At 36.3% G+C, this 24,275-nt stretch overlaps 1 protein-coding gene across 8 annotated transcripts in view; it reads right to left on the bottom strand.

Moving 5' to 3' along the window:
- The window catches only part of ANAPC1 (anaphase promoting complex subunit 1), a 102,134-nt gene that overhangs the window by 33,759 nt on the left and 44,100 nt on the right, over positions 1 to 24,275 (bottom strand). For all 8 annotated transcript variants that reach the window (XM_032843919.1, XM_032843925.1, XM_032843920.1 and 5 more), the window contains 10 exons: positions 21,954 to 22,132; positions 18,864 to 19,078; positions 15,994 to 16,112; positions 11,424 to 11,695; positions 9,077 to 9,311; positions 6,214 to 6,305; positions 4,290 to 4,424; positions 4,031 to 4,113; positions 3,042 to 3,120; positions 2,262 to 2,336 (listed from right to left, as the gene is read on the bottom strand). In XM_032843919.1, the coding sequence (XP_032699810.1) occupies positions 2,262 to 2,336; positions 3,042 to 3,120; positions 4,031 to 4,113; positions 4,290 to 4,424; positions 6,214 to 6,305; positions 9,077 to 9,311; positions 11,424 to 11,695; positions 15,994 to 16,112; positions 18,864 to 19,078; positions 21,954 to 22,132 (1,484 nt within the window). The remainder of the gene's footprint in view (positions 1 to 2,261; positions 2,337 to 3,041; positions 3,121 to 4,030; positions 4,114 to 4,289; positions 4,425 to 6,213; positions 6,306 to 9,076; positions 9,312 to 11,423; positions 11,696 to 15,993; positions 16,113 to 18,863; positions 19,079 to 21,953; positions 22,133 to 24,275) is intronic.

Below are 24,275 nucleotides of genomic sequence, written 5' to 3' on the forward strand. Positions count from 1 at the left end.
GGTTAAGCCTCTGCCTTTGGCTCGGGTCATGATCTCAGGGTCCTGGGATCGAGGCCTGCATCGGGCTCTCTGCTCAGCGGGGAGCCTGCTTTCTCCTCTCTCTCTCTATGCCTGCCTCTCTGCATACTTGTGATCTCTCTCTCTGTTTCAAATAAATAAAATCTTAAAAAAAAAAAAAAAAAAGAAGATGTAGTTATTGTTATTTTAGATGTGCCTTAAGTCCAAACAAACGAAAAAAGCAGTTTAGGGCGCCTGGGTGGCTCAGTGGGTTAAGCCTCTGCCTTCAGCTCAGGTCATGATCTCAGGGTCCTGGGATCAAGGCCCGAATCAGGCTCTCTTCTCAGCAGGGAGCCTGCTTCCCCCTCTCTCTCTGCCTGCCTCTCTGCCTACTTGTGATCTCTCTCTCTCTCTCTGTCAAATAAATAAATAAAATCTTAAAAAAAAAAAAGCCATTTACAAAGTGATTTTTTTTTTAAAGATTTTATTTATTGAGTTGAGAGAGAGACAGTGAGAGAGAGCATGAGCAAGGAGAAGGTCAGAGAGAGAAGCAGACTCCCTGTGGAGCCGGGAGCCCGATGCAGGACTCGATCCCGGGACTCCAGGATCATGACCTGAGCCGAAGGCAGTCGTCCAACCAACTGAGCCACCCCGGCGTCCTACAAAGTGATTTTAATACCTCTTTTGACACTAGGTTGTATCCTACAAGAGGCCCTGCTACAGAACCAGTGAAAGGAATGGATGAAAACTAGGAGAAAGTGAAGAGTGACAGAGAGTATCAATGAACATAACTGTGAATTTGTTAACATGTATTCGAGGATCCCTGATATAAAAAGACCAAAGTTAAAAATATTGAGTCTGAAGTAAAAGAAATGTGAGAAAGTTAATTATGTATTCAAAGTCCAAGGGCCACATTTCCACAAAAGTTAAAAAGAGAACTCTGGCATAGATTTTCATTTTCTGTTCTGGAATAGTTATTTTGCGTGTATCTTTAACTTTGTAAACTAAATTTAGTAAATTTATTAGAGTTTCTTGAGGACAGTCCACGTGTCAGATCCATGTTAAATGTAGCCTAGAGTTTAACATTTATAGAGTTCATTTAAGAAGATCAACAAATATGCACTAAATGAAGGAATGGGGAAAAAAGTTTAATTTTATCCTACAGTATAGATTTTAAATGGCACTTTCAGAAAGAACTGACATCTCTGATATTCAGATGTGCTAGGAGTCAAAATTTTGGTTGACCAATGGCTGAGTCAATTAAAACAACTCTTCCTCACCTGTTCCTCACTAACAAACTGGAAGTATCAAACAAACAGAAATAAATCTAGGGGTTTAGGTAATGGATGAATAAACTATCAGACTGACTCTTGCAGAAAACAAGTATGGGTGGGCGCCTGGGTGGCTCAGTGGGTTAAAGCCTCTGCCTTAGGCTCAGGTCATGATCTCAGGGTCCTGGGATCGAGTCCCGCATCGGGCTCTCTGCTCAGCAGGGAGCCTGCTTCCCCCTCTCTCTCTGCCCGCCTCTCTGCGTACTTGTGATCTCTGTCTGTCAAATAAATAAATAAAATCTTTAAAAAAAAAAAAAAGGAAACAAGTATAAACTCTAGGCAAAATATAAAAATTAACTATTATAAAAATTAACTATTATGGCAGGGGTCAGCAAACCTTTCCTTAAAGGGCCAAAGAGTAAACATTTCTGGGTTGTTGATAACATAGTATCTAAAGCAACTCCTGATTTCTGCTGTTTTAACACAAAAGCAGCTATATGTAATAAGTAAATGAATGACATGGCTGCATTCTGAAAAAACTTTACTTATAAAAATAGGTGGGCCATGGTTCCCCAATTCTTGACCTAAATGCACTAGAGATCAAACAAAAGCAAGCAGTTTCTAGAGGAGAGGTGACACTTGGAAGACAGGAAAACCATTGGGTAAGTTTCCTCTTTCATGGCTTCTGGACTGAGGACAGGTCCTGGTAGAGGGCAGCTTAATTAGGATAAAAAGGTCAAAATACTTTTTTAGGGTACTTTGGTATATTTAATTTTTAATACTACAATTTCTCAGGATCTGGGGCCAAAAGAGAAGACTGTGGTCTGGTCAGCACACAATCTTAAACTGAAAGGTCCCATGTTTTCAAGAGATACTATAATTATCAATATTGTCTTTATTAAAAATAAGTATTTTACAGGGTTTTGTAAAACCCCACAAGAAATTATAATTTATGCTATTAAAGATATAACAATATTTATTATATATACTCACCTGAGGAACATTGCTATCAACCCACTTGGAATTTGGTAAAATATCATCCCACAGAATCAGGCATCGAGCAAGTGTCTTAAAAATGTAACAGATAAAATCAATTAGAGCAGGCAAAGTTCACAGATTTTATAACAATGATCTGATTAAATAATGTAAAAATCAGTTCCCAACTGAAGGCAATTTGAAAAATACGGTACAAAATGTCAACCTAAGCTAAACTCATTAAAATAAATTGAAGATTTAAATTTTAACACACCTAAAACACACCTAAAACCCTAAATTGAATTAACTGTTACCAAAGTTAAAGAATTTTTAAACACTCGCTTCATAAAAGAAAAATCACAGAGAATCTTAGCACTGTCTATATAACTTAAAAGCTTTCATGGGCTAAAAACATACAAGTTTAAACATTAAAGAATAAAGGGGAAAATGTAAGCAATTATGTCAAATAGTTACTGTCACTAATTATACCCTAAAGAGTAATGTTGCATCCTTAATAATGAAAGGACATAAAATAAAGCAGCCCCAGCCACTTACTGCTTGTTGACTAAAATAAGAAGTTGAAATGTTAACTCCTAGTATTATATAGCAATATGGTTGTGTTTCCTGGCAATCCTACAAGCTACTTTGGGAAATTTCAAAAGATTACTACCAATTACATCTAGATGATGGATTAATAGCAAAAGGCTCCCCTGTGGAAACATTTATATTCACGAGCTAAACTTGAGAAGCACAAACAAACTCATGTTAGCAGAAATAAAAAGGGACGAAGTGCCATACCCTAAGCAAGAGGAATTCTGGCTTCACAAAGTCCAGCAGATACATGGTGTCAGGAGCGCGAAGCCAATCTGCAATCGATCTGTGGTGGAGGGCATCAGGAGGCATTATTGCTCAACTAGAGAACAAAAAAATGAGGAACCCCAAGACACTCAAGAAACCCCCACTCCATCCATTACCATATTTGCTTTTCATAGTACTTCATACCCTCTAATACAGCATTTGTCATGGATGAATGCCTGTCCTATGACAACATATGCTTTATGAAAACAGGTATTTTTAGGTTTTTTGTTGTTGTTGTTCACTGAAATATCTCCATTACCAAGAAAGCACTAACATACATACTCACCAAAATAGATGAATAAATACCTCTTTTTAACCATTTTGTTAATTTTACATACATTTACTTTTTCTAACATGGGAAATTCACAATGCTGAAAAAATTCTTGAATCTCAGAACATTTTTTAACTTAAAAGACTTAAAATATAAAACATAGTTTAATGTCTCCTACCTAACTTACTCTTCTAAATAAAATAAAAAAATAAATGCCAAAAGTCTACTTTTATGTGTCCAGCCCTAATTACTGGGAGTTGGGAAGGAAGCTGGTATGATTATTAGGCAAGTTCTTGAACTAAACAGAAATCATTTTTATACATGGTAACCAAGAATAGAATAATGTTAAGTGATTCTGGTTTAACCAATCCTCAAATAACATGCATAATTAATGAAGAGGACTTTGGGTATTTTCTAGTTGTGACATCAACTACAAAACAAAAATCAATAAAAATTGGCAACTATATTATCAAAGATTAAAATAGCAAAATATACTGTTTCTAGATAAAAATCTGTAGAACTTGAGTACTGGAGAGAATCAAAATCAAGTTAATCTAGTACAAGGAAAATAAATACATTAAATAATTTAGTTTTACTACTGAGGTCATAAAAGAAGTCACACTATCATAGCAAGGGGTGAAGTGGGGGAATGTGATACCTGTTATTGGTTTTTAAGTAGATCATGGCCAAAGCAAGAGTGGCACCTGGACAAGTTACATCCACATTTATGGTATCTCCTTCCTATCCAAAAAAAAAAGTTTATTTATGTAAAAAAGTTCCGAATTATTACAAATTCTTCTGCATACTAGCCTATGCTTAAAATTAACAGATCTACAAATGTTGGTAAGAAAATTACTATTTTCAAATTAACTTCTTAGCTTGCAGAATTTTGATCTGTTGCTTTATTTTGAACTTACTTTGATTTGATAACTTGGAGATTTATGCTTCTCCCTGTGCATTCCTGCTTGAAAGCGCCTATGACCTCCAACCATGTACTGATAAAGCTGCTCGGGCACATTGAGATCAGACATACCTATCAAATTACTGCCATGCTGGAAAATGAGATAACAAACATAGGAAGGAAATCTTATGGAATAAGACTCATAACACACATCCATGGCAAATAAAAGAATGAACTAACTTCAAACAAGGTATTTTGGGTTTTTTAAATTAAGATAACTATTACTCAAGACTTAACATTCAAACAAGCTCTTAATTATTCACATTAAGAATTACTATACTTCGGGATGCCTGGGTGGCTCAGTAGGTTGAGCGTTCGACTCTTGATTTTGGCTCAGGTCATGATCTCAGAGTTGTGCGATCAAGCCCCAGGCCGGGTCCGTGCTCACTCAGCACAGAGGCTGCTGGAGATTCTATTTTCCCTCTCCCTCTGTCCCTCCCCCTGAACGTGCTAGCGCACATGCTTTCTCTCCCTCTGAAATAAAAAATCTTAAAAAAAAAATGACAAACTTATATGTTTAATACTTTCATATCACAAAATAAAGGCTTCAAAATACAGTTAATTATACTAATAATAAAAGAATATATGAGGCATGTAAATGAAACTTGAACTTTGAACATCTGAGTTCTTTCATTATTGTACCTACAAACTATTTCAGCAATAATAAGTATAATAATAAACTTATTGAACACTGTTTCAGGTACTATTCTGTGTGTTTAACATGGATTAACTTACTTAATATGACAATTCTACCAAACGGCTACTATTTTACAGATGAGGAAAGTGAGGCACACATAAAGCCCAAGGTTACAGAGCTAGTACCCGGCAGGGGTGGATATAAACGAGGATATAAAACAACCCATGGAGTTGCTTAACCACTAGACGATACTATACTTAAAGGACATGACTCACTGGTCAGAACCAAATCAAGATCCCAGTTCCCAGTATGCTGCTTTTCCATTATACCATCTGCTTCTTCAGTTCATGTGTCAAATGTGAAGAATCAAACACCTAACAGACAGTGAACTTTCTTTTTCTCTTTTCTTTTTTTTTCAGCGTAACAGTATTCATTGTTTTTGCACCACACCAGTGCTCCATGCACTACGTGCCCTCCCTAAGACCCACTACCTTGTTCCCCCAACCTCCCACCCCCAGCCCCTTCAAGACCCTCAGGTTGTTTTTCAGAGTCCATAGTCTCTCATGGTTCACCTCCCCTTCCAATTTCCCTCAACTCCCTTCTCCTCTCCATCTCCCCATGTCCTCCATGTTATTTTGAACTTTCTTTTTATAATTTAGTTTCAGTATAATACAGTATTGGTGGTTCTTAAGAACCCACATTTCAGGTGACATAGTCAATTCGATCAAACATTTCCGATAATTCTACACTATGTCTCATGGATGTGTTTAAAGATGGAACAAAGTCATACTGCATTCCGTCACAAAGCAAATACTATGGTGACAACATAATGAGATCCCAGTGAATACCAAGATGTCAAATGGACATGGTTTATCTCTAGCAACTACTATAGACACTTAGAGCTCCTGATCACATATAATTTTCTTTTTTCTGTCTGAGGGGGCTATCACTTCATCTTATGTCTTCAATTCTTCAAGACAGTTCATTCCCTTGGTTCATTCATGAACATTGACATCTAAGCCAGGGGAATAAAAACCTTAAAGCCCCACTCTTCACTTCAAATTCTCTCCATTTCCAAATCTAGCACTTTGAAAAATATCCATAAAGAAAAAAAGAAAAAAGAGCTGAGAATCAGGTTAAGTCATAGTAAGGCAGAGTGGTATTTAGAGTTAAGTGTCAAGATCATTTGTCTCAACATGCAGACATCATAAATGAAGCATGTGAATGCACAAAGAATGCTTACCCCCAAACAAACCATGCCCAAGGCCAGGCCAGCAGCTAAAGAGTAAGACTCCCTGTCAGTGCAGTATTCCATTTCAGGTCCAGGGGGCCGTCCTATAAAATAGAAAATATCACAGTTCAAGCTGGCCTCCTGGCCTCTTAAAATTCTATCATAAGTTTTAGAATTAGCTTTCTAGTAAGTTGCATAAGAACCATGGATTCAATATAACCCCACTCAGAAAGATATGACATTATCACAGATGATATGCACAACTGTTGGTTTACTACAATGTAAAGCTCAAGATGGGTCTTTTAATGTATCAATTTGAAAGCAGTGACTTTTATACACTATGAAACCTTGGGTTTTATTAAAGAAAAAAAAACAAAACTACTTGACCACTTCCAAGTATATACATATGAGAAAAACTGAGAATAGAAGATAATGATTTAATACAGTATTTCTAAAAGTTGTCTCAATAAAAGGAAAAGTCAACTGATACACCAGGGAGTCTGTGAGATCTCATATAAATATATATCTTTACATGTAAGGTATTTCTTGTTTTGTCTTAAAATATAAAAATCTGTTTTATTTTTAAACATTTTAAGTGGTTTAGTATAAAAAGGATGTGTTCACATGTTCTCCATTCTTAAAGTAAAACTGATGTTCTGGGGGAAAAAATTATCAAGAAGTAGAAAAATTTTTTAAAAGAAGAGCACTTAAAAATGTTTTAATTTTTAATCTCTTGCATTTTGTTTTTATTTTACTATTTCCAATTCACTGTTCAAATACTAATAATGGACAGGAAAGACTCTAAGTTTTTAAGCTAAATATTATGTTTTCAGACACTTAGCTCATTTTTTTAAAAAGCACCTCCTGATTCTAATTGTACCCTTTAGGACAGCAAAATGTATTATACATAAAGACCCCTCTGTCTAAAACAAATTTCACACTCCTGGGATTTTACCCACAAGAAAAAATTAAAAAAAAAAAAAAAGAAATATTATACAAAAGTAACCAATATTATACAAAAGCAGTATTTATTTATAATAGCAAAGAATTAGAAATAAACTAAAAAGTCCTGAAAATCAGAAAATAGGCAATTTACAGAACACCAATTCAATGAGATTACACAATATGAAATTAATTTTATTTTATTTTTTTTTAAAGATTTTATTTATTTATTTGACAGAGAGAGATCACAAGTAGACAGAGAGGCAGGCAGAGAGAGAGAGAGAGAGAGAGGGAAGCAGGCCCCCTGCTGAGCAGAGAGCCCGATGCGGGACTCGATCCCAGGACCCTGAGATCATGACCTGAGCCGAAGGCAGCGGCTTAACCCACTGAGCCACCCAGGCGCCCCATGAAATTAATTTTAAAAAACATTTATGACAATGATATATATAAAGGGCAATATAAAATAGTATGTATATCTGACTATAATTATATAAAAGAGCATATGCATATGAATCTAGATGAAATCTTCTATATACCACGTAAAAGAGGTGTGCTTTGATTCACCTTGCAGATGAACAAGCTTTAAAAGCCACTCTTGGGGCGCCTTGGTGGCTCAGTGGTTAAAGCCTCTGCCTTCAGCTCAGGTCATGATCCCAGTATCCTGGGATCGAGCAACGCATTGGGCTCTCTGCTCAGCAGGGAGCCTGCTTCCTCCTCTCTCTCTGCCTGCCTCTCTGCCTACTTGTGATCTCTGTCTGTCAAATAAATAAATAAATAATCTTTAAAAAATGAAAAATAAAAAAAGCTACTCTTAAGTATCTTCTGAATAAATGTTTCTCAGACCAACTTATGCTATTACGTATTTTGGTAACAGAAAAATGTCAGTTTTATAAATAATTTGTTTCATCACTGTAGTAGATTAAATTGTTGAAATACTTCACTGCCCTACAGTGCTCATATGTACACATCCATACTCTTGACAGAGCCTGATGGTTGACTTAACACGTGACTAGCTTTAACCAGGGATCTCAGATGGCACAATGTAAGCAAAGGCCTGAAATGTGCTTCCATTATTTGGTTCTCCCTCTTGGCCCTCTGTTATCACCATAAAACAAGCACATCCTCTAGCCTGGGCCCCAGAATAAGTCATCTGGAGCAGGAGCCAGAGCAGCACACCCACGTTTAGATCTATGGCCTAAAGCTGAGATGCTGGGCCAATTTTGTAGTTGTTTGTTAGGAAGCATTATTGAGACAATAGCTAACAGAATTCCAGAGAAAATGTATCTTCAACAATATATCCTGAAATATATGTAGAAAAGATCCTGAATATAGAACAAGACATGGAACTATGTATCTAAAGGGAATATATTAGTAAGGCCAACAGTATTTCCACTTGTCAGAAAAAGATAACAATACATAAGACACATTTCCAAAAGGTTTAGACTCAGTTACAGACAGAGCAAATGCATTTCATTAACAACATAACCACCAGCATGGAAAGGAGGAAAAGCAAGAGTCAATCACTTCCATTCTCCTGAAAGTAAGAATTGTCTAACATAATGAACATTGTTTCTAGGGATCAAAGTAATCAACTTCGCATTTCAAGTGCAGATCACTGCCAGATATTGCCTAGCAAGGACAAAGCACCATAAACAGCCTCTCACTAGTGATTAAGAACACAGGTTAGCTCATTAAATAGGCTCTCTAAAGCCCAACAACAGGCTGACCAAATAAGCATCCAGATAAACAACCTGCACACTAGTATCAGCCTTGGAAAATATTACTTACACTATTTTGTTAAATTAGCATCAGAATATTCTAATAAAAGCTACTATTTTTCCTTAACTTTTATAATTTTACTATCGTTTTTACTTGGGTTCCTGTGGAGAGGGCAGTATATGCTTATGAAGACACAGCACTGTTAATGCCATACCTATTTCAGCCAACAGGACTTCCGCAGTATGCCTGTGAGCTGTCCCTTGATATACGAGGCCAATGCCAACCACTGCAGCCACTTGGACATTGTGAGGAACATCAAGCTCTGTGGACGTTGGGGGTAAGAGGGCAGGAATGTGAATGCTAAGAAGCCGAGTAATTGACATATCCATGGTGCCTAGTTTAGCAGCAGAAACACCAAGGAGCAGTCCAATGCTTGTCATTTCATGACCCTACAGTAGAAAGTAAAATGAAATATAAGTCACTACCAAAACAAATATGCAGTCTTGAATAAAGTTAAGGCCTGCCAGACTTTCAGTAAGTATTTTTATTAACAAGTACAGTGAGAAGTACCAAGAATACAACAACAAACTAAAGAAAGATAGTCTTTACTCTCATGAGGCAAGCGCCCTAATGGGGGGGAAAGCATTGAAGTAAAAATATAAAAATAAATACGTTATTAAAAAGCAGTATGTTGAAAAAGTACAAAGTAATATGAAGTAGTGTTTCTTGAAAGCCTAATTTCGATTAGGAGGAGCTGAAGAATTATTAGGAATATTTAAAGAAGTAAAACTTACAACAGGACCTGAAGGATTAATACAAATTAACCAGGAAAAGTGGTAGAAAGGGAGGTACGCAGCTTTAGAAAATAAGAGAAAATGAGGTCAGGTGAGAGAACAACATGTAAAAGGTTCTGATGTGATCCAGAAATAAACCCTCACAGTAATGGTCAAGTGACCACAGGGTGCCAAGACAATTCAGTGGGAACCAGTCTTTTCAGAAAATGGTGCTGTGATAATTGCAGACCACATGCAAAAGAATAAAACTGGACACCTTCCTTACATCCTTCCCCAAAATTAACTCTAAGTGGACCACAGAACTAAACCTAAGAGCTAAAACTGTAAAATTCCGGGAAGAAAACATAAGTGTTCATGGGTTAGGACCACAGGTTTGGCAATGAGATATGATGCCAAAGCACAGCAATTAAAGAAAAAAATAGACAAACTGGACTTCATTAAATTAAAAACCTGTGTGCTTTGAAGATACCATCAGAAAGTAAAAGACAACCCAAAGAATGGGAGAAATTTTTGCAAATCCTTTATCTGTTAATGGCCTTAGTATCCAGAATACATAGAGAATACAATTCAGTAAGATAACTCAACTTTAAAATAAACATAGGATCTGAATAGACGTTTCTCCAAAGACGACTTACAAATGTCCTATGAGCACATGAAAGATGCTCAAATCATCAGCCATCAGGGAAATGCAAACCAAAATCATGAGATGCTACTTCACACCTACTAGGATGACAATAATTAAAAAGACAGACAAATGTTGGCAAGAATGTGGAGAAACTAGAATCCTATGTATTGCTGGTGGGACTGTAAAAAGGTTCCAGCCACTCTGGAAACAGTTTGGTAGTTCCTCAGAAATTTAAACAAAGAGTTACCATATGACCCAGCAATTCCACACCTAGGAATAAACCCAAGAGAAATGAAAACATATGTCCACACAAAAACATGTACATGTTGACAGCAGCACTATTCGTAACAGTTAAAAAGTAGAAATAACCCAACTACCTACCAACTGATAAATGGATAAACACAGTCTATTCACAAAATGGAATTATCTAGTCAGCAAAAAAAAGACATTAAGTGCTGATACATGATACAACATGAACAAACCATGAAAACATTGTAACAGAAAGAAGCCAGCCATAAAAGACCACCCACTATAGGATTCCATTTAAATGAAAGGCCCAGAATCAGCAAATCCAGAGACAAATAGTAGATCCGTGGTAGCCAGGGGCTGGAGGGAAAGGGAATGGAGGGTGACTGCTACTGCTATGAGGGTCCTTTATAGACTGATGAACTTTCCAAAATTAACAGCAGGAATGGACGCACAAGTCTGAACACACTAAAACCACAGAACTGTATACTCTAAGTGTATTTTTACGGCATATAAGTGGAAGAGTTTATGCCAAGAGAAAGAGTTTGTTTGCCAAACTCTGAAGTGAGAGAATCTGGTTTGCCAAGGAGTTAAAAGGGCCAGTCCCTGTGGCTGGAGTGTGGAGAGCAAGGGGATGAGTGGTACAAAGTAAGGCTGGATAAGTGAGGGGGATCATAAAGCCTCCCAGAATGTACATCAAGAGCAATGAAAGGTCTTTAAACAGTTTTGACCAGGGAAGTGATACATGCTAATCGACACTTCAGAAAAATGACTCCACCTGCTATGGGAAGAATGGACTGAGAAGTACAAGAATGAAGAAGGAAGAGCAAAGAGTACAATTAGGAGCTACTGCAGAGGCCTGGATGAGGCACACTGCCAGGTGCTGGGAGTCTCACCTTGGTTAAGTAGTCATGGATATTGAGAGTAGCCAGCTTGGTAAGGTGCCCATTCAGACCCAAGGCCATGAGAAAGCCGGCATATTCATTGGCTAACTCCGCATGTTTGGGCTTATTGTAAACAATCCAAGCTGAGTCGATCTGGGAGGCGGGAGCTATCTTCAGGCCAGCAGCCACACCATTATGGAAGCTGGCCCAGCTTGTCATGTTGGGAGGCACATCGATGTTTCCACTGTTAAGGTCTACTGTTGTGTTCCGAGGAGGGGCCCGTCCTATTCAATCAAATGAATTTAAAATTAAGAGACTAATTCATAAATCCAAAATTGCTCCATTTAGATTTTTGAGAACAGTGATTACCTTTTCTACATTCAAAACCCTTAACCCCATAATATCTGGAATGACATTAGTTATTATGAGTACTTAAACTTTAACTTGTACATCAAATTCGATGCAAGGTAAAAAAACCGTATTTAAAATAATTCATCATCTGAAACTGGACCACTTTCTTACACCATATACAAAAATAAACTCCAAACAGATTAAAGACCTACATGTGAGAACTGAAACCAAAAAACTCCTAGAAGAGAACACAGGCAGTAATTTCTTTGACAGAGGACAAAGCAACATTTTTCTATATATGTCTCCTAAATCAAGGGAAACAAAAGCAAAAATAAACTATTGGGACTACATCAAAATAAAATGCTTTTACAAAACCAAAGGAAACCATCAATAAAACAAAAAGGAAACCTACTGAATGGGAGAAGATATTTGAAAATCATATATCCAATAAGGGGTTAATATCCAAAATATATAAAGAATTTACAATGACTCAACATCAGAAAAAAAAAAAACTAATTAAAAATGGGCAGAGGATCTGAATAGACAATTTTCCAAAGAAGACATATGATGGCTAACAGATAGAGGATGCTCACCATCACTCATCATCAGGGAAATGCAAATCAAAACCACAATGAACTATCACCTTATACCTGCCAGAATGGCTAGAATGAAAGACAAGAATTAACTAATGTTAGTGAGAATGTGGGGGAAAAAAGAAACGCTCATGCACTGTTGGTGAGAATGTATATTGGTATAAACACTGAAGAAAACAGTATTTTGAGGTTCCTCAAAAATTTAACAACAGAAATACCATTTGATCCAATAATTCCACTACTGGGTATTTACCATCCAAAAACAAAAGCATTAATTTGAAAGGATATATTCACTCTATGCTCACTGTAGCATTATTTACAATAGCCAAGATATGAAAGCAGCCCAAACATCTACCATCAATAGACGAACAAAGAAGATGTAGTGTACGTACGTATACACACACACACACACACAGCAATATTACTCAGTCACTAAAAATGATGAGATCTTGCCATTTGCAACATGGATGAACCTAGAGGATATCATGCTAAATGAAATAAATCAGATGGAGAAAGAAAAATACCACATGATCTCACTTATATGTGGACTCTAAAAAAACAAAAGAAATGAGTAAACAAAGAGCAGAATCAGGATAGATACAGAGAATAAACAGATGATCAACAGAAAGAAGGAGAGTAGGACGATGGGCAAAATGAGTGAAGGAGAGTAGGAGATTTAGACTTCCGGTTATGGAACAAATAAGTCATAGAAATAAAGCATACCACATTGGGAATACAGTCAATGATATAAAAACACTGCATGGTAACAGATGGTAGCTATACTTGTGGTGAGCATAACATACAGAGTTACTGAATTACTATGCTGAAACTAATCTAGCACTGTAAGTCAACTATACTCAAATAAAATTTTTAAATAAAAAAAGTTTAAAAAAAATAATCCATTAACCTTTTTCTAAAATACATGAGGTTCTGAAAATGGATACCAATTTAACTTTATACAGATCTGATTAGGATACCCACTACTTCAAATTTGACAGAAGCTTATTAAAAAATAAAATGAAGGCTAACATCACAGTCAAGCTATATGAATAATAAATTTCAACCTGTGATTGATGACAATGATGTTACTTTCAAACATTTCAGCCTATATTTTTCTCTGAACATTAAATATATCATAAAAAGAGACAAGGACCTTTATAAATTTGTTCTCTTATTATATATGTTTGTCTCTCTCTATGTTTCTAATTACATGCCCCTGTTAAAAATGCCAAATTGCATTCAGATAGTACTATAAAAAGTATAATTTTATACACCTGAGTTACCCAGTGAACTTCATAAAGAGTATTTGCTAAATTAAATTTTATGGTCAACTTATGTAAGAATACTGTAAATTAAATGTTCATAATGTTACTAAGCTCTCTTTGAATTCCTTTCCTTGAGTCTTCTGGTTCTCTTTTAGATCTCCACTGTGTATATGCAAATACTGAATGCTTTTTATATCTTTAATGTTCTGTATTAATTAGGTCAGGTCTTAGATGAATATTTAAAATAACTATTCTAAATACTGCATAAAATTACATAGTTCACTACGAGTTTGAAAATATGGTTCTAAAGGAGTTCTGAAGTTATGTAAAATAAATTTCAGATAGAAGCACAATGTCTTAATTGGAGTATGTATACACAAACATACAAAGTGAAATATATTTGTTTTTACCATTTGCTTTGTGTACCTAAGAGCTAACTCAAATACTGGTGTATGACAGTGCCACAATGGGCGACAAGCTCATGAGGTATACTTTCACCTTCTCAAAAGGCAGAGAGATTAATAATGAAAAAAACAAATGAACTTTCTAAAAGAATTCATCATATTCACCAGAGTATTTACACACAAGAAAAAATGACAGGCAAAGGGTAAAGCAAATTTTCTTCAATAAGAATAATGACATACAAAGGTACTGATATCAGTGTGAGTTAAGAAGCTATTTTAAGAACGTATCTTGAACGTATTTTAAGAATGTTTGGGGGGGTACCAGAATGGCTAAAAGAATAAAAGTTCGGACTAATGTCAGAAACACATTCTAAACATCCAAATTTAACTAAATGTATGCAGGGGGAAAAAAAGATGACTCATGTATTTATTTTTTTAATACCCACCCTAGCATTACTGCCCAGATTTAATACATTTTAACATTTGCCAGTCTTACATGAGATTCTTTTGTTTTTAACTCAAATTCTTTATATGGAAACTTCAAACAGCTGAAAGACTAACAGAAGGAACACCTATATAGCCCGCTCTCCATGAAGATTCAGTAATTATTCAGATTTTGCCATACAGCTCCTTCTCTAAGAGAGAAGACAATACAAATATTGAAGGTAATTCTGCTTGCTATGTCTCTAAATAAGATCAGGGCTCCACAATAGGTATAATATTGGAGATGAAAATGTATTCTTCATTCAGCTGATCTCATTTTCCATATGTTACTGAAAGTATGAGCTCTCCACATATGTGAATGGGACCCTGTTTTTTTTAAATTATGCAACTTAAAACACTGTGGAGTTCTATTGGTATATATTATTACACTATACATTACTATGTGTATCATAAATACAACTCGTACATGTCTCATAAAACCACACATACTATACCTTTAGGAATTTTCAATGATAATTTCAACTGTACACAACTGTCACCTTTAGAACATATTCTTACCAGCATCAGGTGAACATGCACTATAAAACCCACTGTGATCAACATTAGGAAAGGAACACACTTATATCTTATAGAAGTAAAAATTCACACAACCAATCAGAAAGGTAATTTGACAATACATTATATCAAAACCTTAAAATCTTGCTGCGCTGGGAGTTCTACCTCTAAAGCAATTAATATAAATAAATGACTATAACCTGACAGCATATTTATAATAGCAAAAAAATGGTAATTTCCAACAAAATCACGTTGTTTACCTAAACTATATTCCACCAGTAAAAATAAAAATGAAGTTGATTAAAAATATCTGTACATAATACCTACCTACCTACATATATACACAATATAATTATATACCTATGTATGCTAGATATGAAAGGATGCTTACTCTAAATCTGAAAACAATTTCTAAAACAGAGTTAAATTTTCTGATAATTAAAAAATATATAAAATTATAAACTAGAAGAATAAAATTGGGAATCATATATACCAAAACGTTAACACTACCAAGTGGGACTACTATACTATACTATACTATACTATATACATGAGCATTGTTTCTTTCTGCTTAGTATCTTTTTGTGTTTTTGTACAAGGATCATATACTCATAATAAGATATAACAAGACACATTAAGATACAACGTTTTTATATATTATACTTTAAGATTATTTAAAGTCCAGTAATCTCACTATCATCAATATCATCTTTCTAAACCTTCCCAAGTGCCTTTTTGTATCATGGAACAGTATCATTAAAAGCATATTTAGTAATGGGCTGCATGCGACTTTCTACAGTGGTGAGTCTAATTTCCTATTTGTGCTCTGACATCCACTAGAGTGGTTGATATCTTAAATCAGTGGGGATAGAAAGACCACTCCTTTGGTTTTAACTAAAATAATTCAATAACTGCACTAAAAATATACCTAACCATTTTCCTTTCTCACTGAGCCCAGAATTTAACATACCAGTCAAATTCAATTTGGGTATAGGCAGTGGTTCCGTTGGAACAGGATGGTATGAAAATAAGGTGAACATTCCTCGTCCTACTGGAAGGGCCATAGTTCGCTGACACAACTGGAGCAATCTATAATTAAAATCAAAACCAACATGTGAAAAATCTTTAAGAGAAAAAAAAACCTGGAATATAATCTGTAGTTAAGCATTCCAAAAGAAAAACTGCTAGGTAAGAGGAAATCACATCATAGTAAATTCACACAAAGATGTAGATGAATCATCCAAACATGGTTATTCTCATTTTAATATTCCTGTTCTTAGAAACTCTAAGGGAGATACACATTTCTTTTGTTCCATACTTGCTTTGAGTGAAAACCAGTCTTTGAGTGAAAAACTTGGTCTATAAACCAAGCCAACTCTCCCTCAGCAACCAAAAAGAAAAACCCAAAATGCCATTCTGATGCTAACCTGATCAAAGGAAAAATATTATGTTTTGGGTTTCCTCATTTTGTTATTTTCAGTCTAGCTGCCTTCAGTGTATCTGGGATCCTCCTGCCATCCTTTTTGCCAACATAGCCTCAGATGTGCCACCTCTGCAGGCGCCTGGGGGGTGCTCAGTCAGTTAAGCATCTGCTTTCGGCTCAAATCATAATCCTGGGGTCGTAGGATACAGTCCCACATTAGACTCCCTGCTCAGCAGGGAGTCTGATTCTCCCCCTCTATTCCTCCCCACTGCTTGTGATCTCCTTCCCTTTTTTTTTTTTTCCCCTAAAGATTTTATTTATTTATTTGACACAAAGAGAGACCACAAGTAGGCAGAGAGGCAGGCAGAGAGAGAGGGGGAAGCAGGCTCCCCGCCAAGCAGAGAGCCCAATGTGGGGCTATATCCCAGGACCCCGAGACCATGACCTGAGCTGAAGGCAGAGGCTTACCCCCTTGAGCCACCCAGGTGCCCCTCATGATCTCTTTCTCATGCTCTCTCTAACAAATAAATAAAATCTTCAAAAAAAAAGAAGTGTCACTTCTGTGACCTGTACAGAGAAAGGAAGAAGTTCCTATATTAGAAGTCAGTGGATTTCATGGTGTGTCCAAGGAAACAAGAATTAGTTTCACTTATATGATGGCTAAGACTTACAGGATTTTATTTTTCAAATATCTTTTTTTTAATATATATATTTTGAAATTTTATTTATTTGACAGAGATCACAAGTAGGCAGAAAGGCAGGCCTGGGGGCGGGGGGAGGGCTCCCTACTGAGCAGAGAGCCCGATGTGGGCCTCGATCCCAGGACCCTGAGATCATGACCTGAGCCAAAGGCAGAGGCCTAACCCACTGAGCCACCCAGGCGCTCAAGACTTACAGGATTAATAGCACTATAAATGTTAGAGTTAAAATGGCTTCAATAGACTATATTTTGAAACTAATACACCATACTTAACTTGTTTCTATGTAGCCCCTTAAAGCAAATTCAAACAGGAATTGTGGAAATAGGGGCATTTATAACCAGGAAACACTCAACAATCAAACTCTTGTTAAGATATCTGTGTTGTTAAGGGACAGAAATACCCAAGCAGAGGCTAACATTTTTCTCTTCAAAGCTATTCATAAGCATGTTCTCTCCCTAACTTGGACATACATACGAGCTGCTTTTCTAGTTTTTTGGTGAGAAAAATCTGTTGGTCCCAAGATTATTTAGGAATAGTGCCCCATGTTAATTTAGAATCTGAAAAACTCAAGGCCATATCCCACAGAACTTTTCAGCAGAAACCACAAAACTATAATAATGAAAACAAAATACTGTAATCCCTTCTGAGATGTCACTGATTATAAAGGTAAAAAAAAAAAAAAAACTAGCTTCATATATCAATGAACTCAGTTAATAATCATGGCTAACTGCACTGAGCTTTACTACATACAGAGCAGTGTTCTAAGCACGATATAGACATAACTCATTCTATACACAGAGCAACCCCATGAGGTATGAATGCTACAATTATGCCTATTCTTAAAGTTGAGACAATGGAGGCAGCAAGAAGTTAAGTAATTCATGCAAAGACACCCATCAGATCCAGAGCCCACAATAACTACTATGTTTTCACACAATTTCTCTGTCCCTCAGACTCTTCAATTATGGGTGACTAACACCTAAGTACAGATGGAGAGGAAACAGTGAGAGGCAGATTAGGACAAATCAGATCTTCAGCACCCTGCAGCTAGGTAATAGACGATCCTTCTCCGTAAAGCAGGACCACCATAAGCAATCCAAGGAGAACCAGAGAATAATGGTGGAAAGTGACAGGTGACAGAGACACGGCAGGTAATAGGACAGGAGAGAATTTTCAAATACAAGTTGAATTGTCCCAAGGCAACAACTCTGGAATGTCACAGGATGGTTACTACTGAGTATTACTATTATCAAGGGATATAATATATGTTAGAGATTGGCAGTAGAGAAGATTTATAGAGTATTACTTGTCATATCAGGTTAAAAAATACTGGTATAAGTTTAAGCTACACTAAAAACTTACACACACACACACACACACACACACAAAAACACACATACACATATTTTTTTCCTCCTCAAGATACAGAAGAATGAGTTCAGAGTTTTGCTTTGTTAGTAAATTCTTATGGTAGCTAAGCAAAATGGTCTCAGAGTCACCTTTTCTAAGTAGCACAAAGCTTATTTTAAGAGGAGGAGGATCACTTATGTCATCAGATACTCTTGGGTTACCAAATGCCAAAATATTTTGAAAAAAATGTATGGTTTACTGAGGATGGATAAAAACTTAAAACACATGGTACTTTTAATTCTTAACTATCTTTTCAGGGTTTTCAGTGTTAAACACTGATAACAGATAACAACATGCCTCTTTTACCTGTTTTCTTTTTCCTCAATGAACTCGTGGTCACTGAGTTCTGGGTACTGTACTACATTGACACGGACGGGATGCGCACTTTGAAGAAGCCTTCGTACGTCCTGCACTCTTAAATCTTCACTCCATATTAACGACATGACCTCCTGATTCATGTCATTCATGCCATCATCTTCTTCCTCAGTTTCTGTTCCTGAAGGAACATCTGATGAGAGCACCTGAGTAACAGACTTGGTTGTAATAATAATTTAAAAACCAAAGGCCATGCGCTTACTGAACACAAGGATATACACGTGATGTACCTGAGAGTTAAAATGGCTTCAATAGGCTATATTTTGAAACTAATATACCACACTTAACTTGTTTCTATGTTAAATCACATTCCATGTAGCCCCTCATAGCAAATTCAAACAGGAATTGTGGAAGTAGGGAAACCATCTATCTCTCTATCATACAGAGAAAATATGCATTCCAAAGCAAGGCTGGTTTGGGTTCCCATGTATACTGGGGCTCTTATCTATTAGTCTTTTTTTAAAGTACAATTATATTGCTCACTTGGGAACATTCTTTATTGAGCCAAGGGAAAAACATTAAATTTAGGACAACAGTCAAGAAGCTGATTCCACTGAAACATTCTAAATAACTTATAAAGATCTACCTATATCCTAAACTATATCTTAAAATATAGTTATCCTAACTATATCTTAAAAAGGAAACGAATTACTGCAAGTGGAACATGAAACCCACTATTACTAAAGAGCCCATACAAACAAATATTATCTTTGATTAATATAAGCAGAAGAAAACAACCTGGAAGGATATAAGCCAAGGGCTGGAGGAAGTTGAACAATATTTTCATACTTTAGTACTTTAAATGGATCATTATTGATTTTCACCTTTTTAAGTAAGGATGTCTTAAATAAAAATTTCTTAATCAGAAAGTGGCAACAGCAAAACAAATGGAAGAAGGTTAATCTCTTAATTATCATTCTGTCCTCAGAAGCTTAGCATGTGTTTTCCTATGAGTCTTCCCCATCCAAAAAATTCAATCACACTGCAACTTCAATGAGCATAGTATAAAATCTTCTCATTTTCTCTCAAGAATTTTACATTCCTTTAACAAGATTAATTCCCAGTTAAAATGCTAAATTTTTGCAACATTTAACATGGAAGCAACATTAGCCTATAAAAAATTATAGCAGGGGTGCCTAGGTGGCTCAGTGGGTTAGGCCTCTGCCTTTGGCTCGAGTCATGATCCCAGGGTCCTGAGATCAAGCCCCATATCAGGCCCTCTGCTCGGCGGGGAGCCTGCTTCCCCCATCTCTCTCTGCCTGCCTCTCTGCCTGCTTGTGCTCTCTCTGTGTCAAATAAATAAATAAACATCTTTAAAAAAAAAAGTCAAAAAAAATTATAGCAGATATGACTAATTAATCCCTTACTTAGTTCATAAATATTCATTATAGGTCCTGTGGAATATCTAACTTTTAAAAAAACTATTCTATTGGGTGAGTTAACTATAAAGTATAGATCCAAATAGCTGATAAACTGAATTTCAATGAGTCATAAAAGTTAGCCTCAAATAATATAAAATATAACCTCAAATAATGGAACAAACTGAATTTAGATAGAATTACTCAAAACAATATCTAAATAGATCAAAGATTATCAATGCCATTTGGTTTTAGTGCTAATGATATTAAACTGCTCTCAATCATAGTAACAAATGAGGTCTAAAGCTAAAACTTATCTTGGTAAAGGAAAGGATAGTCATATTATTAGCAAAAAAAAAAAATCATTTTTTGTTTAAAGTAGGACAAACACTAATTCAACTAAGAGCTATTATATGAGTGCAGATTAAGAGAGAGATGTGCTGGGCCAACCCTGCTGGAGATGGAATCCCATGGAAACTGCTACTCTCATAGGTTCAGTAGGCAACTCTGATGTTAGAAATAAAATTTTGATACAGACTCTGAAGCTCTGAAGAAGCATTAATAGCCTAAGACCTAATGTGGATTATAAATAGTTACACCATTTTGATGAGTATGTGTTGGTTCAAAAGCTAATATGAGATGAGGCAAGCTTGTGCTGTTCTCTTGGGGATATAAATGAAGTACAAACAGGCTGCCTGGGTGGCTCAGTTGGGAGACCAACTCTTGATTTCCACTCAGGTCATGATCTCAGGGTTGTAAGATGGAGCTCCATGTCAGCCTTCATGCTGGGTGGAGCCTGCTCAGGATTCTCTTGCTCCCTCCCTGCCCCCATCCACCCCACTCACTCTTGGGGGTAAAAAAAAAAAAATCCAAAGTTAAAGAATTATCAAGAGTGGGAAAACCATCCTTGAATCCTATGACCCTCAGAGTAATGCAGTGCTACCATTTATATTTTTTTAACTTAAACAGAGTTCTAGAAAAAAATCAAAATTCCATGTTTAAGTTTTAAAAGAGGCTGATTTTAAAAGAGAGATAATCGGAGAGTAATGATGTATTTCATTTCCTACTTGTAGGCTTCTCAGAACCCATTCTTTATAAAAGCAGAGGAAGACGACAAAGGATAGAAAGTCAGGAGGAATAACCTAAGACATCTTCTAAACAACTTCAGTGTCTCATCCCAGCTCCCAAAAAAACTCTTGCCTGCAACTTCAATTTTATGTGATTAAACATATATTTACTCCTATTTAAAAGATTAAATTCTAGAAATTCAACATATCAAAAAAGTATAAAAGAGGAAATAGTTAACATATTCAAATTGAAGATACATGTGCTCCCTCTTTTTCTATGTAAGTTAAAAAGTAGTTAATTACCAGTACAGTACAAGTAAAGAAATAGTCATGGTAGTTGATCTACTGACTCAGTACTTGACCTGACTCAAAGGAAAGAAAGTTCTAGGCAAGACAAAACCTTCACATAATCTCTTATTCCCATGTTCACTTTACAAGTAAGAAAATCTGCCCAATAATAAATCCCATATGGCATACAATGTAAAAGACAAACCGATATATACACTTGTAAAAAGACTTAAGAAAAAAATGGAGAGTATTTCTACTTTGATTTTGAGACTAAATCTGAACTTTGAACTTTCTATGTTGATACTCACAGATTTCCCTTTGGGTAAGTTTCCTTCACAGGCCTGTTTGGAAAGATCCTGACGTCCGATCAGGAGACAGACAGCTTCTGGCCAGTCTGAAGCAGGCTGCTCACGACAGTGGTAAATTGCATCTCTGATGGGAAGAGCAATTCCAAAGGGAAGAGTTTCCAAGTCTCTTAAAGTGAAACCTTGTGATGAAACGAAGGGAGAAAATGTTTCATTTAAACCTGTCACTGTCCCAATTATCCTCGGACTCAAATTAATCAGTATCTATTCTGACAAAAGACAGATCGATTTTTTTCATCTTACTGCCAGACTAGTGTCTAGACAGCAAGGATTAGTATAAGAACTAAAAGAACTGAAAACAGCACCAGGGTGCCTCAGCCAGTTAGGTGTCTGCCTTCAGCTCAAGTCATGATTCCAGGGTCCTGGGATCGAGCCCTGCATCAGGCTCCCTGCTCAGTGAAGAATCTGCTTCTCCCTCTTCCTCTGCCCCTCCCCCTGCTTGTGCTCCCTCAACTCACTCTGTCAAATAGATAAAATCTTTAAAAAATAATAATAAAAGAAAGAAAAACCTTAAGAAAGAGAGAAACAACCAGAAACCCAGAAACATTTCCCAGAGAGGAAACACAAATGGGCAATAAACATATGAAAAGTGATCAAGAAAACTCCAATTAAAATTACTACAATTATAATTTCACACTCACTTGACCAATATTAAAGTAAATCAACAGAAAGTGTTGGCAACTATGTAGAGCAATATAAATTCCCACCCACAGCTGGTGATGGTACAATCACTTTGGAAAACACATGGCAGGTACAGAGAGGTCCACCTCTATGGTCCACTAATAGGCATAACAGAAACTTGTACACAAGTGCACCAGGACACAACTATTAAAACATTCAGTAACAACATTATTCACTATGACAAAAAGAGGGAAGGGAGGAAACAGCTACTCTCATCAACAGAATGGATAAATAGTGCTATAGTCAAACAATGGAGTATGCAGCAGTGAAAATGACCTACTGCTACACAAGTCAACATGGAAGAAGTGAGTGAAAAAAAATAATTTATCTCTATATCCATTTATATGAAGTTCAAAGCCTTACAACACGGATGATGAAACTACAAAAAAAAAAAAAGAGCTAATACAAAATTTAGGTAAGGCCGTGATTATGGGTAGTAGGAAAGTGTGTGAGAGGAAGATTACATGTGGCGCAGAGGTGCAGGGCCTTCTAGTACACTAGCAATGTTCTATTTCTAATGGTAGGTAACCAGTATACAACAATGCTCACCTTACTATTATTTTCTACACACTCGATACATTCATATTTAAAATTTTTCAGAACCTCATATAAAATTTATTTTTCTTATAATGATTTTCTAAATTTTATACTATTATATATTATTTATTAATATTGAAAGTTAATTATTGAGGTAAAACTGTTTCCTTGTAACACTTTTACTAAATATTATACAGTATACAAATATAACTAGCTTATCTAATACTTTTCAGCATAGGTATCCTACCTATAATTTTATATGACAATTATTATAATTTTCCAAGGAAGCATACAAAATAAAAGCAAAAACTAAGTCATTTAAAATATTCTTTAAATAAGAATTCAGACATCCTGTAATATTCATTACTTTATAACATACTATTTTAGAACACTGCCATTTTTTTATATCTTCATATCCATAATTTAAAGTTTTTCTTAGTTCTTCATTTTCTTTTTTTTTTTTTTTAAGATTTTTATTTATTTATTTGACAGAGAGAGATCACAAGTAGGCAGAGAGGCAGGCAGAGAGAGAGGAAGGGCGGGGGGAAGCAGGCTCCCTGCCGAGCAGAGAGCCCGATGCGGGACTCGATCCCAGGACCCTGAGATCATGACCTGAGCCGAAGGCAGCGGCTCAACCCACTGAGCCACCCAGGCGCCCTAGTTCTTCATTTTCAAAAAAAATTTCTAGGGGCACCTGGGTGGCTCAGTGCGTTAAGCCTCTGCCTTCGGCTCGAGTCATGATCTCAGGTTCCTGGGATCAAGGCCCACATCAGCCTCTCTTCTTTTAAAAAAAAAAAAAAAGATTTTATTTATTTATTTGACAGAGATCACAAGTAGGCAGAGAGGCCGGCAGAGACAGAGGAGGAAGCAGGTCCCCTGCTGAGCAGAGAGCCTGATGTGGGGCTTAATCCCAGGACCCTGGGATCATGACCTGAGCCGAAGGCAGAGGCTTTAACCCACTGAGCCACCCAGGCGCCCCCACATCGGCCTCTCTGTTCGGTAGGGAGCCTACTTCCCCTTCTCACTCTGCCTACTTATGATCTCTCT

The sequence above is a fragment of the Lontra canadensis genome, unplaced genomic scaffold, assembly GCF_010015895.1.
Source record: "Lontra canadensis isolate GAN:19392208 unplaced genomic scaffold, GSC_riverotter_1.0 scaffold144, whole genome shotgun sequence".
In the NCBI taxonomy this organism is placed as follows: domain Eukaryota; kingdom Metazoa; phylum Chordata; class Mammalia; order Carnivora; family Mustelidae; genus Lontra; species Lontra canadensis.